This window comes from Balaenoptera ricei, chromosome 4, assembly GCF_028023285.1.
Source record: "Balaenoptera ricei isolate mBalRic1 chromosome 4, mBalRic1.hap2, whole genome shotgun sequence".
Classification (NCBI taxonomy): Eukaryota; Metazoa; Chordata; class Mammalia; order Artiodactyla; family Balaenopteridae; genus Balaenoptera; species Balaenoptera ricei.
Genome location: NC_082642.1, coordinates 147,610,765 through 147,624,020, shown reverse-complemented (window position 1 = coordinate 147,624,020; position 13,256 = coordinate 147,610,765). Strand labels below are relative to the sequence as shown.

General features: G+C 37.4%; 1 protein-coding gene across 1 annotated transcript in view; it reads left to right on the top strand.

Moving 5' to 3' along the window:
• Positions 1-2,576, top strand: part of LOC132365542 (keratin-associated protein 21-1-like) — a gene marked incomplete at its 3' end in the record, with an annotated part of 16,392 nt that extends 13,816 nt beyond the window's left edge. Inside the window, exon 3 of the mRNA XM_059922260.1 lies at positions 2,419-2,576. Within this exon, the coding sequence (XP_059778243.1) occupies positions 2,419-2,576 (158 nt within the window). The remainder of the gene's footprint in view (positions 1-2,418) is intronic.
• Between the last annotated feature and the right edge of the window lie 10,680 nt (positions 2,577-13,256).

Genomic DNA, 13,256 nt, shown 5'->3' with positions numbered 1-13,256 from the left:
AGTTACTTTCATTTTGATCAGAAAGGAAAGAGGAGAAATAACAGCTGATACCACAGACATACAAAACATCATAAGCAATACTATGAACAGTTATATGGCAACAAATTGGACAGCCTAGAAGAAACAGACAAATTTCTAGAAACATACAGAATGACTAGACTGAATCAAGAAGAAACAGAACATTTGAACAGATTGATCACTAGAAGTGAAGTCGAATCTGTAATTTGAAAAACTCCCAGCAAACAAAAGTCCAGGACCAGAGAGCTTCACAGGGGAATTCTATCAAACATAAAAAGAAGAACTTATACCAATCCTTCTCGAAATGTTCCAGAAAACTGAAGATGAGCAAACACTCCCAAATTCATTCGACAAGGCCACCATTACCCTGATACCAAAGCCAGACAAAGAGATTATAGATAAAAGAAAATTATAGTCCAATATCTTCGATGAACAATAGATGCAAAAGTCCTCACCAAAATATTAGCAAACCAAATCCAGTAATACACAAAAGGATCATACGCCATGATCAAGTTGGATTTATTCCAGGGGCACAAGGATGGATTAGCATGTGCAAATCAATCAATGTGGTACACCACATCAACAAAAAGAAAGACCAAAATCACATGATCACATCAATAGATGCAGATAAAGCATTGGAAAAAATTCAACTTCGATTCATGATAAAAATCCTTGCCAAAGTGGGTGTAGAGGGAAAATACATTAACATAATAAAGGCCATTTACGACAAACCAACAGCCAACACTATACTCAATGGTGAAAAGGTGAAAGCCTTCCTCCTCAATTCAGGAAGGAGACAAGGATGATGACTGTTTCCCCTTCTACTTAAATTGGAAGTTCTAGCCGCAGCAGTCCTAAGAAAAAGAAATTAAGTGTATGCAGATTGGAACGGAAGAGTTAACACCGTAACTATTTGCTGATGATATGGTACTATAAATATAGAGAACTCTACAGTCTCCACCCAAAAACCATTAGAACCAATAAACAAATACAAGATTAATATACAGAAATCTGTTGTGTTTATATACACTAATGAGGAAATGTTAGGAAGAGAAAGTAAAACAAATCCCATTTAAAACTGCATCAAAAATTACCTAGGAAGAAACTTCAACAAGGAGGTGAAACACCTATGCTCTGAAAACTATAAAATTTGATGAAGGAAATGGAAATTGATATAAAGAAAAGGAAATATATCCTTTGTCCCTAGATTTGAGGAACTAATGTTATAAAAATGACCATCCCTCCCAATGAAATCTACAGATTTAATGCAATCCCTATGAAAATACCTGTGACATTTTTCACAGAACTAGAACAAATATTTTTAAAATTCACAGAACTAAGACGAATAATCCTTAAACAACCCTAAAATTCATAGAACAACTATTTCTAAAACTAGGACAACAAAAGACCCCCAGTTTTCAAAGCGCTCTTCATAATAAAGGACAAAGCTAGAGGTTCAACCCTACCAGACTTCAGACTATACTACAGGGTGGTATTTGCTCCAAAACAGACACATAGGTCCGTGGAACAGAAGACAGAGCCCAGAAATAATCCCGCACACTTATGATCAATTAATCTATGACAAAAGAGGCAGGAATATACAAAGAGAAAAGACCGTCTCTTCAACAAGTGGTGCTGGGAAAACTGGACAGCCATATGTATAACAGTGAGAGTAGAACATTCCCTCACACCATATACAAAAACAAACTCAAAATGGGCTAAAGACCTAAATGTAAGACCTGAAAATATAAAACTCTTAGAAGAAAACATAGGCAGAACACTCTTTGACAGAAATTGTAGCATTACTTTTTTGGATCTGTATCCCAAGGCCAAGGAAATAAAAGCAAAAATAAACAAATGGGACATAATTACACTTAAAAGGTTTTGCACAGCAAAGGAAGCAGTTGAGAAGATAGAAAGACAACCTATGAAATGTGAGAAAATATTTGCAAATGATGTGACTGACTCGGTGTTAATGTCCAAATTATACAAACATCTCATACAACTCAAAGGCCAAAAAAACAAACAACCCAACCAAAAAATCAGTTATTGGGCACATGATTCTACTGAGACAATTCTTCAGCAGAACAAATTAAAATGATGCTCTTTAAATGAAACTGGAGTATTCAAACTAACGAGCTCATTTTAAAGGAACTATTACTGACTGTCACCCGTGACTGGCATATAATGGTTGCTTGCATATTTGTTGTCTATGTCAGGGAATGAATGGTATGCTCTGCCAATTACTGGCAGTATATAAAGGTCCATGGGAAGTAGACGACACACACACTTCAGAAACATCCTCTTGCAACCCACCTGAATCCACTTCCCTTGACAACATGTGTTGCAACTACTACGGCAACTCTTGTGGCTATGGCCATGGATTTAGTCCCTATTACCGCTGTGGATATGGGACTCGCTATGGCTGTGGCTATGGCTCAGGATACGGCTGTGGATATGGCTCCCCTTATGGCTGTGTTTATGGACCAGGATATGGCTGTGGATATGACACTGGCCGCTGCTGCTACTGGCCAGTTTGCTACTGGAGATGTTATTCTTCTTGCTGCTAAAACGTCACCATCCAAACCTCGTGTGTTCCTGAAATGACACATCTAAAGATAATGAGATTCAAGGATCTATAACCCATGATTTCTATATCCAGGAAACTACATGCCTAACAGAGGCTTTGACCTCCAACTACCCATTTTTAGATTGACATCTAGGTGGCTGGAGGTTCCATGATAGCGTCTGCTTATTGTCTGAAAGTTAGCCTTTAACTTCCTTAATCTCTGATTCACTGTTATGACTGTGTTGATGATCCTAACATCCTCCAGTTGGGGAAATCACTTATTCTCAATAAAAAAGGTGCATTGTTTCTAACAAACCTTTGTGTACTTGCTTGTGAATTAGTCATTTTTTGAGATGTTATGGCCTCTGGTGAAAGTTGGGTAATATCTTGCCTGAACCTTGAGTTCTTCCTTGATATAATACAAGCATTTCTTCTTACATTTGCACCAGAAAAAATGTCTTCTCCTCCTATTTCTTGTTTCTCACATACTCAGGCGCTCATACACCGAGGCACAAATCTCACAGTATTTCACGACTGTGCTTTGCAGATCCCACGTTGTCTAGTTTGGAGCTGGAGGGGAAAGAGGAGGGGGAATGACACTTTATTCAGGATGTGAATGCAGAGTCCAAGGTAGAGAAGAGGTGCCCTGAGTGCTTAAAGGAATTGAAGAGATATTTTCCAGAATTAATGAGGAATTAGAATTAGACATAGGTATGGAAAACACGAGAATAAAGAACTAAGCAAAAGATAAGTGAGAATAAACGTATTCTCTTATATCACCTGCCTTTGATGGAACTGAAAATGTATTTGTTTTCATATATCGTGGTTGAGGAAATTGATTGCGGTCACTTAATTGACAAATAGTTTTGAGTAGTTTAGAAAGGGCCTCATCTTAGTGAAGACAAAGTAGGCAAATTATAGACAAGTTACTTGCTCTCACAGTGTTTATATTCTAGTACGTTAAGATAGAAAAACAGTGTGTAAATATAATTAAGATGATTTCAAACTGACAGTTGGGAGGGGGGACTAACACCGGTTTATGGGAAAGAGACTAAGGATCGAAGTATCAGAGGGTTGGTTCAGGGAGGTATTTTGAAGTTGTGATGAGCTGATGCCAATGGCAAAGGAAGATTAGAAAGGGCAGTAGCAAGCGTAAAGTGGGAAAAGAAGTCCGTGAAGTTTTGGCAGGATATGATTTATTAGGCATGTATGAGTTCACGTATATATCCAGGAAAGAGTCTTCACGAACCCTTCCCATACTATCAAAGTCATAAGTGTTGTGACTCCTTAGTTAAAGAACATCTGAGACACTCAGCTTTACAGAAGTGAGAAAATGCTGATAATATTTACAAGTATCCTCTAATTTATATGTGCCACACAAATGTTTGACTTCATATTCTTATCGGAGAAATATTGTTTGAGTGTAAGTTATGTGCCAGGCACTGTTCTCAGAGCTGATTATGCAGTGATGTACAGAATCGATATGGTTTCTCTTGTTTTGCATCCATATCCAGATGTTTGAATGGAAAGGTATTCGAAGTAATGCAGTAAAGATAGAAGAATTTTCACTAACCCATGGGTATTGTGGAAAGAAAGTGTGTGTTGGCAGGGTATTGAAAAGTGGCGTGCGTATCACAGGTAATTTGTGAAGTAAAATTGATAGTTTTGAATTTAAAAGATGACAGAAAAGGAAAGAAACTGAAGAATAAGAAAAATTGGAGTGGAGGTGTATTTTCTTTATGTTTATTGTTGTGGATTAAACATAGCAGAGTGATCAGATTAGAGCAGTGACGAATATCAGAAGAAAATAGGTAGAAAGATTTCTCAGCTGAAAGAAAATGTTCCAATCATGAATGTTCTCAGAAAATGAAATCAGCAGCTTCGTGAAAATTCCTGTTGAAGCCACTCTATAGACTACTGGATCATAGCTCATTTTGTGTTGTTGAAATGTGGGATTCCAGTGGAAGGAATCACCTTCCAGAGTTTATACTCCCTTCCAACTTGGATTTCCTAATTGTTACTATAAAAAGTTACTTTCATTTTGATCAGAAAGGAAAGAGGAGAAATAACAGCTGATACCACAGACATACAAAACATCATAAGCAATACTATGAACAGTTATATGCCAACAAATTGGACAGCCTAGAAGAAACAGACAAATTTCTAGAAACATACAGAATGACTAGACTGAATCAAGAAGAAACAGAACATTTGAACAGATTGATCACTAGAAGTGAAGTCGAATCTGTAATTTGAAAAACTCCCAGCAAACAAGAGTCCAGGACCAGAGAGCTTCACAGGGGAATTCTATCAAACATAAAAAGAAGAACTTATACCAATCCTTCTCGAAATGTTCCAGAAAACTGAAGATGAGCAAACACTCCCAAATTCATTCGACAAGGCCACCATTACCCTGATACCAAAGCCAGACAAAGAGATTATAGATAAAAGAAAATTATAGTCCAATATCTTCGATGAACAATAGATGCAAAAGTCCTCACCAAAATATTAGCAAACCAAATCCAGTAATACACAAAAGGATCATACGCCATGATCAAGTTGGATTTATTCCAGGGGCACAAGGATGGATTAGCATGTGCAAATCAATCAATGTGATACACCACATCAACAAAAAGAAAGACCAAAATCACATGATCACATCAATAGATGCAGATAAAGCATTGGAAAAAATTCAACTTCGATTCATGATAAAAATCCTTGCCAAAGTGGGTGTAGAGGGAAAATACATTAACATAATAAAGGCCATTTACGACAAACCAACAGCCAACACAATACTCAATGGTGAAAAGGTGAAAGCCTTCCTCCTCAATTCAGGAAGGAGACAAGGATGATGATTGTTTCCCCTTCTACTTAAATTGGAAGTTCTAGCCGCAACAGTCCTAAGAAAAAGAAATTAAGTCTATGCAGATTGGAACGGAAGAGTTAACACCGTAACTATTTGCCGATGATATGGTACGTCATATAGAGAACTCTACAGTCTCCACCCAAAAAGGATTAGAACCAATAAACAAATACAAGATTAACATACAGAAATCTGTTGTGTTTCTATACACTAATGAGGAAATGTTAGGAAGAGAAAGTAAAACAAATCCCATTTAAAACTGCATCAAAAATTACCTAGGAAGAAACTTCAACAAGGAGGTGAAACACCTATGCTCTGAAAACTATAAAATTTGATGAAGGAAATGGAAATTGATATAAAGAAAAGGAAATATATCCTTTGTCCCTAGATTTGAGGAACTAATGTTATAAAAATGACCATCCCTCCCAATGAAATCTACAGATTTAATGCAATCCCTATGAAAATACCTGTGACATTTTTCACAGAACTAGAACAAATATTTTTAAAATTCACAGAACTAAGACGAATAATCCTTAAACCACCCTAAAATTCATAGAACAACTATTTCTAAAACTAGGACAACAAAAGACCCCCAGTTTTCAAAGGGCTCTTCATAATAAAGGACAAAGCTAGAGGTTCAACCCTACCAGACTTCAGACTATACTACAGGGTGGTATTTGCTCCAAAACAGACACATAGGTCCGTGGAACAGAAGACAGAGCCCAGAAATAATCCCGCACACTTATGATCAATGAATCTATGACAAAAGAGGCAGGAATATACAAAGAGAAAAGACCGTCTCTTCAACAAGTGGTGCTGGGAAAACTGGACAGCCATATGTATAACAGTGAGAGTAGAACATTCCCTCACACCATATACAAAAACAAACTCAAAATGGGCTAAAGACCTAAATGTAAGACCTGAAAATATAAAACTCTTAGAAGAAAACATAGGCAGAACACTCTTTGACAGAAATTGTAGCATTACTTTTTTGGATCTGTATCCCAAGGCCAAGGAAATAAAAGCAAAAATAAACAAATGGGACATAATTACACTTAAAAGGTTTTGCACAGCAAAGGAAGCAGTTGAGAAGATAGAAAGACAACCTATGAAATGTGAGAAAATATTTGCAAATGATGTGACTGACTCGGTGTTAATGTCCAAATTATACAAACATCTCATACAACTCAAAGGCCAAAAAAACAAACAACCCAACCAAAAAATCAGTTATTGGGCACATGATTCTACTGAGACAATTCTTCAGCAGAACAAATTAAAATGATGCTCTTTAAATGAAACTGGAGTATTCAAACTAACGAGCTCATTTTAAAGGAACTATTACTGACTGTCACCCGTGACTGGCATATAATGGTTGCTTGCATATTTGTTGTCTATGTCAGGGAATGAATGGTATGCTCTGCCAATTACTGGCAGTATATAAAGGTCCATGGGAAGTAGACGACACACACACTTCAGAAACATCCTCTTGCAACCCACCTGAATCCACTTCCCTTGACAACATGTGTTGCAACTACTACGGCAACTCTTGTGGCTATGGCCATGGATTTAGTCCCTATTACCGCTGTGGATATGGGACTCGCTATGGCTGTGGCTATGGCTCAGGATACGGCTGTGGATATGGCTCCCCTTATGGCTGTGTTTATGGACCAGGATATGGCTGTGGATATGACACTGGCCGCTGCTGCTACTGGCCAGTTTGCTACTGGAGATGTTATTCTTCTTGCTGCTAAAACGTCACCATCCAAACCTCGTGTGTTCCTGAAATGACACATCTAAAGATAATGAGATTCAAGGATCTATAACCCATGATTTCTATATCCAGGAAACTACATGCCTAACAGAGGCTTTGACCTCCAACTACCCATTTTTAGATTGACATCTAGGTGGCTGGAGGTTCCATGATAGCGTCTGCTTATTGTCTGAAAGTTAGCCTTTAACTTCCTTAATCTCTGATTCACTGTTATGACTGTGTTGATGATCCTAACATCCTCCAGTTGGGGAAATCACTCATTCTCAATAAAAAAGGTGCATTGTTTCTAACAAACCTTTGTGTACTTGCTTGTGAATTAGTCATTTTTTGAGATGTTATGGCCTCTGGTGAAAGTTGGGTAATATCTTGCCTGAACCTTGAGTTCTTCCTTGATATAATACAAGCATTTCTTCTTACATTTGCACCAGAAAAAATGTCTTCTCCTCCTATTTCTTGTTTCTCACATACTCAGGCGCTCATACACCGAGGCACAAATCTCACAGTATTTCACGACTGTGCTTTGCAGATCCCACGTTGTCTAGTTTGGAGCTGGAGGGGAAATGACACTTTATTCAGGATGTGAATGCAGAGTCCAAGGTAGAGAAGAGGTGCCCTGAGTGCTTAAAGGAATTGAAGAGATATTTTCCAGAATTAATGAGGAATTAGAATTAGACATAGGTATGGAAAACACGAGAATAAAGAACTAAGCAACAGATAAGTGAGAATAAACATATTCTCTTATATCACCTGCCTTTGATGGAACTGAAAATGTATTTGTTTTCATATATCGTGGTTGAGGAAATTGATTGCGGTCACTTAATTGACAAATAGTTTTGAGTAGTTTAGAAAGGGCCTCATCTTAGTGAAGACAAAGTAGGCAAATTATAGACAAGTTACTTGCTCTCACAGTGTTTATATTCTAGTACGTTAAGATAGAAAAACAGAGAGTAAATATAATTAAGATGATTTCAAACTGACAGTTGGGAGGGGGGACTAACACCGGTTTATGGGAAAGAGAGTAAGGATCGAAGTATCAGAGGGGTGGTTCAGGGAGGTATTTTGAAGTTGTGATGAGCTGATGCCAATGGCAAAGGAAGATTAGAAAGGGCAGTAGCAAGCGTAAAGTGGGAAAAGAAGTCCGTGAAGTTTTGGCAGGATATGATTTATTAGGCATGTATGAGTTCACTTATATATCCAGGAAAGAGTCTTCACGAACCCTTCCCATACTTTCAAAGTCATAAGTGTTGTGACTCCTTAGTTAAAGAACATCTGAGACACTCAGCTTTACAGAAGTGAGAAAATGCTGATAATATTTACAAGTATCCTCTAATTTATATGTGCCACACAAATGTTTGACTTCATATTCTTATCGGAGAAATATTGTTTGAGTGTAAGTTATGTGCCAGGCACTGTTCTCAGAGCTGATTATGCAGTGATGTACAGAATCGATATGGTTTCTCTTGTTTTGCATCCATATCCAGATGTTTGAATGGAAAGGTATTCGAAGTAATGCAGTAAAGATAGAAGAATTTTCACTAACCCATGGGTATTGTGGAAAGAAAGTGTGTGTGTTGGCAGGGTATTGAAAAGTGGCGTGCGTATCACAGGTAATTTGTGAAGTAAAATTGATAGTTTTGAATTTAAAAGATGACAGAAAAGGAAAGAAACTGAAGAATAAGAAAAATTGGAGTGGAGGTGTATTTTCTTTATGTTTATTGTTGTGGATTAAACATAGCAGAGTGATCAGATTAGAGCAGTGACGAATATCAGAAAAAAATAGGTAGAAAGATTTCTCAGCTGAAAGAAAATGTTCCAATCATGAATGTTCTCAGAAAATGAAATCAGCAGCTTCGTGAAAATTCCTGTTGAAGCCACTCTATAGACTACTGGATCATAGCTCATTTTGTGTTGTTGAAATGTGGGATTCCAGTGGAAGGAATCACCTTCCAGAGTTTATACTCCCTTCCAACTTGGATTTCCTAATTGTTACTATAAAAAGTTACTTTCATTTTGATCAGAAAGGAAAGAGGAGAAATAACAGCGGATACCACAGACATACAAAACATCATAAGCAATACTATGAACAGTTATATGCCAACAAATTGGACAGCCTAGAAGAAACAGACAAATTTCTAGAAACATACAGAATGACTAGACTGAATCAAGAAGAAACAGAACATTTGAACAGATTGATCACTAGAAGTGAAGTCGAATCTGTAATTTGAAAAACTCCCAGCAAACAAGAGTCCAGGACCAGAGAGCTTCACAGGGGAATTCTATCAAACATAAAAAGAAGAACTTATACCAATCCTTCTCGAAATGTTCCAGAAAACTGAAGATGAGCAAACACTCCCAAATTCATTCGACAAGGCCACCATTACCCTGATACCAAAGCCAGACAAAGAGATTATAGATAAAAGAAAATTATAGTCCAATATCTTCGATGAACAATAGATGCAAAAGTCCTCACCAAAATATTAGCAAACCAAATCCAGTAATACACAAAAGGATCATACGCCATGATCAAGTTGGATTTATTCCAGGGGCACAAGGATGGATTAGCATGTGCAAATCAATCAATGTGATACACCACATCAACCAAAAGAAAGACCAAAATCACATGATCACATCAATAGATGCAGATAAAGCATTGGAAAAAATTCAACTTCGATTCATGATAAAAATCCTTGCCAAAGTGGGTGTAGAGGGAAAATACATTAACATAATAAAGGCCATTTACGACAAACCAACAGCCAACACTATACTCAATGGTGAAAAGGTGAAAGCCTTCCTCCTCAATTCAGGAAGGAGACAAGGATGATGACTGTTTCCCCTTCTACTTAAATTGGAAGTTCTAGCCGCAGCAGTCCTAAGAAAAAGAAATTAAGTGTATGCAGATTGGAACGGAAGAGTTAACACCGTAACTATTTGCTGATGATATGGTACTAAAAATATAGAGAACTCTACAGTCTCCACCCAAAAACCATTAGAACCAATAAACAAATACAAGATTAATATACAGAAATCTGTTGTGTTTCTATACACTAATGAGGAAATGTTAGGAAGAGAAAGTAAAACAAATCCCATTTAAAACTGCATCAAAAATTACCTAGGAAGAAACTTCAACAAGGAGGTGAAACACCTATGCTCTGAAAACTATAAAATTTGATGAAGGAAATTGAAATTGATATAAAGAAAAGGAAATATATCATTTGTCCCTAGATTTGAGGAACTAATGTTATAAAAATGACCATCCCTCCCAATGAAATCTACAGATTTAATGCAATCCCTATGAAAATACCTGTGACATTTTTCACAGAACTAGAACAAATATTTTTAAAATTCACAGAACTAAGACGAATAATCCTTAAACAACCCTAAAATTCATAGAACAACTATTTCTAAAACTAGGAAAACATAAGACCCCCAGTTTTCAAAGCGCTCTTCATAATAAAGGACAAAGCTAGAGGTTCAACCCTACCAGACTTCAGACTATACTACAGGGTGGTATTTGCTCCAAAACAGACACATAGGTCCGTGGAACAGAAGACAGAGCCCAGAAATAATCCCGCACACTTATGATCAATTAATCTATGACAAAAGAGGCAGGAATATACAAAGAGAAAAGACCGTCTCTTCAACAAGTGGTGCTGGGAAAACTGGACAGCCATATGTATAACAGTGAGAGTAGAACATTCCCTCACACCATATACAAAAACAAACTCAAAATGGGCTAAAGACCTAAATGTAAGACCTGAAAATATAAAACTCTTAGAAGAAAACATAGGCAGAACACTCTTTGACAGAAATTGTAGCATTACTTTTTTGGATCTGTATCCCAAGGCCAAGGAAATAAAAGCAAAAATAAACAAATGGGACATAATTACACTTAAAAGGTTTTGCACAGCAAAGGAAGCAGTTGAGAAGATAGAAAGACAACCTATGAAATGTGAGAAAATATTTGCAAATGATGTGACTGACTCGGTGTTAATGTCCAAATTATACAAACATCTCATACAACTCAAAGGCCAAAAAAACAAACAACCCAACCAAAAAATCAGTTATTGGGCACATGATTCTACTGAGACAATTCTTCAGCAGAACAAATTAAAATGATGCTCTTTAAATGAAACTGGAGTATTCAAACTAACGAGCTCATTTTAAAGGAACTATTACTGACTGTCACCCGTGACTGGCATATAATGGTTGCTTGCATATTTGTTGTCTATGTCAGGGAATGAATGGTATGCTCTGCCAATTACTGGCAGTATATAAAGGTCCATGGGAAGTAGACGACACACACACTTCAGAAACATCCTCTTGCAACCCACCTGAATCCACTTCCCTTGACAACATGTGTTGCAACTACTACGGCAACTCTTGTGGCTATGGCCATGGATTTAGTCCCTATTACCGCTGTGGATATGGGACTCGCTATGGCTGTGGCTATGGCTCAGGATACGGCTGTGGATATGGCTCCCCTTATGGCTGTGTTTATGGACCAGGATATGGCTGTGGATATGACACTGGTCGCTGCTGCTACTGGCCAGTTTGCTACTGGAGATGTTATTCTTCTTGCTGCTAAAACGTCACCATCCAAACCTCGTGTGTTCCTGAAATGACACATCTAAAGATAATGAGATTCAAGGATCTATAACCCATGATTTCTATATCCAGGAAACTACATGCCTAACAGAGGCTTTGACCTCCAACTACCCATTTTTAGATTGACATCTAGGTGGCTGGAGGTTCCATGATAGCGTCTGCTTATTGTCTGAAAGTTAGCCTTTAACTTCCTTAATCTCTGATTCACTGTTATGACTGTGTTGATGATCCTAACATCCTCCAGTTGGGGAAATCACTTATTCTCAATAAAAAAGGTGCATTGTTTCTAACAAACCTTTGTGTACTTGCTTGTGAATTAGTCATTTTTTGAGATGTTATGGCCTCTGGTGCAAGTTGGGTAATATCTTGCCTGAACCTTGAGTTCTTCCTTGATATAATACAAGCATTTCTTCTTACATTTGCACCAGAAAAAATGTCTTCTCCTCCTATTTCTTGTTTCTCACATACTCAGGCGCTCATACACCGAGGCACAAATCTCACAGTATTTCACGACTGTGCTTTGCAGATCCCACGTTGTCTAGTTTGGAGCTGGAGGGGAAAGAGGAGGGGGAATGACACTTTATTCAGGATGTGAATGCAGAGTCCAAGGTAGAGAAGAGGTGCCCTGAGTGCTTAAAGGAATTGAAGAGATATTTTCCAGAATTAATGAGGAATTAGAATTAGACATAGGTATGGAAAACACGAGAATAAAGAACTAAGCAACAGATAAGTGAGAATAAACATATTCTCTTATATCACCTGCCTTTGATGGAACTGAAAATGTATTTGTTTTCATATATCGTGGTTGAAGAAATTGATTGCGGTCACTTAATTGACAAATAGTTTTGAGTAGTTTAGAAAGGGCCTCATCTTAGTGAAGACAAAGTAGGAAAATTATAGACAAGTTACTTGCTCTCACAGTGTTTATGTTCTAGTACGTTAAGATAGAAAAACAGAGAGTAAATATAATTAATATGATTTCAAACTGACAGTTGGGAGGGGGGACTAAAACCGGTTTATGGGAAAGAGAGTAAGGATCGAAGTATCAGAGGGGTGGTTCAGGGAGGTATTTTGAAGTTGTGATGAGCTGATGCCAATGGCAAAGGAAGATTAGAAAGGGCAGTAGCAAGCGTAAAGTGGGAAAAGAAGTCCGTGAAGTTTTGGCAGGATATGATTTATTAGGCATGTATGAGTTCACTTATATATCCAGGAAAGAGTCTTCACGAACCCTTCCCATACTTTCAAAGTCATAAGTGTTGTGACTCCTTAGTTAAAGAACATCTGAGACACTCAGCTTTACAGAAGTGAGAAAATGGTGATAATATTTACAAGTATCCTCTAATTTATATGTGCCACACAAATGTTTGACTTCATATTCTTATCGGAGAAATATTGTTTGAGTGTAAGTTATGTGCCAGGCACTGTTCTCA